This window comes from Halyomorpha halys, unplaced genomic scaffold, assembly GCF_000696795.3.
Source record: "Halyomorpha halys isolate HHAL.00 unplaced genomic scaffold, Hhal_1.1 Scaffold1406.1, whole genome shotgun sequence".
NCBI lineage: Eukaryota > Metazoa > Arthropoda > Insecta > Hemiptera > Pentatomidae > Halyomorpha > Halyomorpha halys.
Window position 1 is genome coordinate 93,881 of NW_027116328.1, and position 4,325 is coordinate 98,205.

The 4,325-nt window shown below is 29.9% G+C and overlaps 1 protein-coding gene across 1 annotated transcript; it reads left to right on the forward strand.

Annotated features, from left to right (window-relative positions):
* The first annotated feature begins 839 nt into the window (after positions 1–839).
* LOC106689601 (uncharacterized) lies at positions 840–3,323 on the forward strand. Its single transcript, XM_014434659.2, has 3 exons — positions 840–915; positions 987–1,173; positions 2,907–3,323. The coding sequence occupies exons 1-3, from the start codon at positions 843–845 to the stop codon at positions 3,280–3,282; spliced, it is 636 nt and encodes a 211-aa protein (XP_014290145.1). The 5' UTR covers positions 840–842; the 3' UTR covers positions 3,283–3,323.
* The last annotated feature ends 1,002 nt before the right edge of the window (positions 3,324–4,325 follow it).

Here is a 4,325-nt window from a genome sequence, read left to right on the forward strand (position 1 = left end):
TGTGAGATCCATGGTGTATATACCACCAACTATTAGTGCACACTTCCACCTATCACAACAAAAACAAGCAGTTCTGAAGAAGAACTAAAGTGTCGGTCGAAACGTTGAACATTTATAAGTTGTTTAAAATTATTTTATTTGTCTTTACCGTTATTGTTTGATGAAACATTTTTCTTTTTTTTTTTTTTAACTCTATTTTTCACACATTATTATTAAAGAATTAAAAAAAAATGTTCATAAATAAATATTTTCACCAAGATATAATTAATTGTTGAGAATCCTTTTATTCTTTCTATTTTATTTACACACCAATGTCTCCTTCAATTTATATTTAATTTACAAAAAATGTCTGCTATATTTTTACTTCCCTTATTAGAACTTATGTTGGTGTATATTTTTGAAATACGAGTTTAATATAATTTATCGAGTTAAAATAGGAATTTTCCCCCTCACATTTAAGCACTTTTTAACCCTTGGAAGTTTTAATTCATTAATAAATATTACTTTTTGTTTTATTTATACGTTTCGGATGAATAATTAGTCTAGTAGTTATTCAAACACCTAAAATTAATAATAAAAAATTATAAAGAAATATGTATGATAAAATCACAATTTTTTAAAAAAATTAAAATAGATTATTGTTTGAGCTATAACTGTAGTATATTATCGAAACGAGCGGCCAAAAGAAAATTAAAAGAGAAGTTGCATCGATCTCAAAAAGTGGATGCCCTTGTGGAACGTCTTGAAAAGGTCTTATAGGAATTTAAGCGACATTCTGGAAGGTCGCCTGCTCTCTGGAATATATAAATAGGGCTACGATGGCGGACAGGATACTTTAGAATATGGCGTTTCCATGGGTGCTTCTCTTCTACGCTGCGGTATCCTCCGGCCAGCAGTCGGTCATCGACGTCCACGGTAACGTATCTTCTACGGTATCAGCGTCCAGTGGCCGTTATCAGTGAGCGTATCTGTGATGGATGTTTCAGTGACCCCTGAACTGGAGCAGCCAAAGAAGGGATTCAATTCTTCCCTCACCGCCAAGGGGACCTTCTCCTTAAAGACCATCTTTGAGGGACCGACATTCATCATCACCATCCCTCCTGGATCGTACGACTTCAGTCAAGCTCGTGTCGAGTTGAAGCTCACGGCTTATTATGCTGACAGAGGTCTTAGGCAAGTAATTGAGTGGTTTTATTTTTTGCATTCAGGATAACCCACCTTACAAAACGTATCGAATGAAATAAATTAATTTAATTTTACATACTTTCCGTGTTTTATGATTGTTAAAGTTTAAAAATTAAGATTTTTTCTTCGTAATTTAATTTGAAAATTAATTATCAATTATCCTCAATTGTCATTTTAAACATAATTTACAGAATGCTCAACGTTTCGTCATTCTAAGACAAGTCTCAGTCGAGTCATAAAAGCACTACCTTCTAAATCACTATTTCATTCACCAAGTTTATCTAACGTTTTCTCTTCTATTACCTCATAGAAACGGTACGGAAAATAAGTCGGTTGTTTTTATTGTATATATGGCTCGTAATCATTGTAAATCCAAAAAAATTTTGATAAAGTCTGGCAGGATATCTTCTTACTGAGAATTTGGGTTGTTTGACATTTAACCGCAATGTTCAAATGCTTTAATTACTTTATGAAAATATTTTTGAGTGAAAACTAATAATTTAATTAACATTATAAAAAAGCAACATTTTTCTAGATGGTAGATCTTATTTATCAACTAATAGGTTATTAAAAATTGGTATTAAATCTTTGTCTCTATGAATATTATTAAATTTTTATAACAGAGTTGTGGATTATTCGAATAAATTTTTTAAATGACGGATGAAGTATATTTGTTTAGTCGTTTTCTGACGAGTAGGTTCATCTGTCAGTTGATTATCCCTTGTTCTAATGTACATAAAGCTGTAATTTATCTATTACCAGTTATTCATTTCGAACTCCTAATTAAATTAATATGGAAATATGAAAAAAATATATATATTTTGGATTGCTATTTTAAACGAATGCATCTACAAGCAAATGAAAATATGTGTATTCACTGCAGTCTTGTAAAACAATGGTTTTTTTTTGTGAGAAATAATATTCTGAAATAAATATTAATTAATAAATCACTAGATTTTTAACTATCTATGACAACAAATAACAGATATATCAGAATTATTCATGATAGGATGACTGATGTTGCGGTTATCTTTGTTTGACCCATATATTAAAAGATGTTTTATCGGAAATTATATTATTAAGTTTTCATATGCTTACTCCGTACAGAGAAAAAAAAATGTAGTATCCCTGTTAATTGTATTATTATTATTAGCAACAGTGTCAACTATTTTTATAAAATTGTATTATTATAGATCAATTTGAAAATGTCATGATTTTATCAGAGGAGAATTTATGTGTTATTCTCTTTTATTTATGGTTATTTTAAACTTTATTTTAATAATTATAATTAGTTTTGCTAAAAACACTCGTACTTTAAGGAAACAGAATTTCACATCGCTTAATTGTTTTACAAAACTAGAGACAATTTAAGTTTTTCTGTGACTAACCTCAAATTAATTAGCATTAACTCACAGCTTATTAAACATGAAACTGTTTTCTAGTTGGAGCTACTTTAATGTTCTTTTAAATGATTTAAAAAAAGTAAATTCTACCTTTTTTAAAAGAAATTTTAGTTAGTTCATAATGCTGAGGTATAGAATTAATTTTTTTTTCGTATATTTCTTATTATTTGACAAAAGCTGTGGCATCTAAAATAAACACATAATCTAAATTTCTTTGTGGAATCGGTCCATATAATTTTTTTATACGCTTCAGTTCTACAATTACTTATTTAAGTATCCCATCATTGTATCTCTGAAGTTTCGACTGTTTCTTTAAAGGTCCATTGTTGACTATGCCAACTTCCAGTCCTTGCACCAGCAGCTCCTGACCACACCACACACCTCAGGCTTGGCGTACCCCGACGTTGGCTTCAACAACGAGTTCCTTCTCAGTTCAGTGATAAAGGAGATGGTGATACCCGATGGCTTCAGGACCATAGACATACTCTACGCCGTGAGACGCAACAACACCCATGTACTATACCTCGCTCCGACTGACTTCTTCATTAACCAAGGATTCTCGGGGCTGAAGACAGTGGGTCGGTTCCTCGTCGACGCCTTCTCAGTCGAGCCGATCTTTTCGAATGATCCCAGCTTCACGGTCAAACCTAATCCGCTCACCGAGAAGATCCAACCCAAAGTGAACCCAAAGTGATTTTAGGCTGTGCAATTATAATAAAATTTTAATTTATTAAATTTGTAAAAAAAATATTTATTAACATGGTTTAAACTAAAACCAAATCCTGAATCCTTCCAATTCTGTATTTGAATTCATTCGATAGATTTAATCATAAGTTCTTTAAACAGTTAATAACATTGAAATATACATACTAATCAACTGTTTGACCTCAAATTAACTCCTTAAGCCACTCAAATCTGAGTTTATTACAAATTCACCCACGTTTTCCTAGTTCATGTATTTTAAGTACCAATATTTGTTAATTTATAGTACTAAAATTAAGGTATCTATCTCTTATTTGATTAATTTCAATAGTAAAATTTAAAATAAATGAAAAACCTTCATGATCAATTTTTATCTAGAAAAATAAACTTTAATGCTGAATGATTAAATAGATTATTCTGTTTTAATAATATTGTTAACAAATTTCGAAATATTCGAATCGTTGGCGTATTCTGTTCGGATAATCTTTCGAAAAAATCCAAATTCGATCATTTTGTATCAATATATGGCTGTTATAAATGGCCATTATGATTATTTATCATTCACACCATACACACTTATTCTACAAATATTAGAATCATAGGAACACACCACAGGTCTAGTCACTATTTTTATTTGTATTTATGATTAAAATTAAAAAGATAACTCCAAATACAAACAAAAGGTAAATTTACCATGTCACTCCCTGTAGGTAAAATTTCCAATAGAATACTTTATTAAGAATAAAATAAATCTTTAATTTTGAATAATCTAAATCTTATTTAGAAATAAATATACATTATGTATATTTATTTCTCTCCAAACAATTTATTATTCTTAAAAAAAAAAAAAGGAATATTATTAACGATTTCTGTTGTTATTGTTATCAATTCGCCTGACTTCTCGCCAGGATTTATTTCTTATTATTCACTTTTTTTTTTTAAGTAGTATGTTTGAAGGATGGTTATTACCAAATTTCAGCACGGCCCTGAAAAATATGTTCCGACTTGACGAGATCCGTAAATAAATTTTACTGT

What these genes read in the sequence shown, in the direction of transcription:
- LOC106689601 (XM_014434659.2), top strand. Translation starts at nt 843, where the DNA reads ATGGCGTTTCCATGGGTGCTTCTCTTCTACGCTGCGGTATCCTCCGGC. An exon ending in GTCGGTCATCGACGTCCACG is followed by an intron (nt 916 to 986) that starts GTAACGTATCTT and finishes TGGATGTTTCAG; the next exon opens with TGACCCCTGAACTGGAGCAG. An exon ending in TATGCTGACAGAGGTCTTAG is followed by an intron (nt 1,174 to 2,906) that starts GCAAGTAATTGA and finishes GTTTCTTTAAAG; the next exon opens with GTCCATTGTTGACTATGCCA.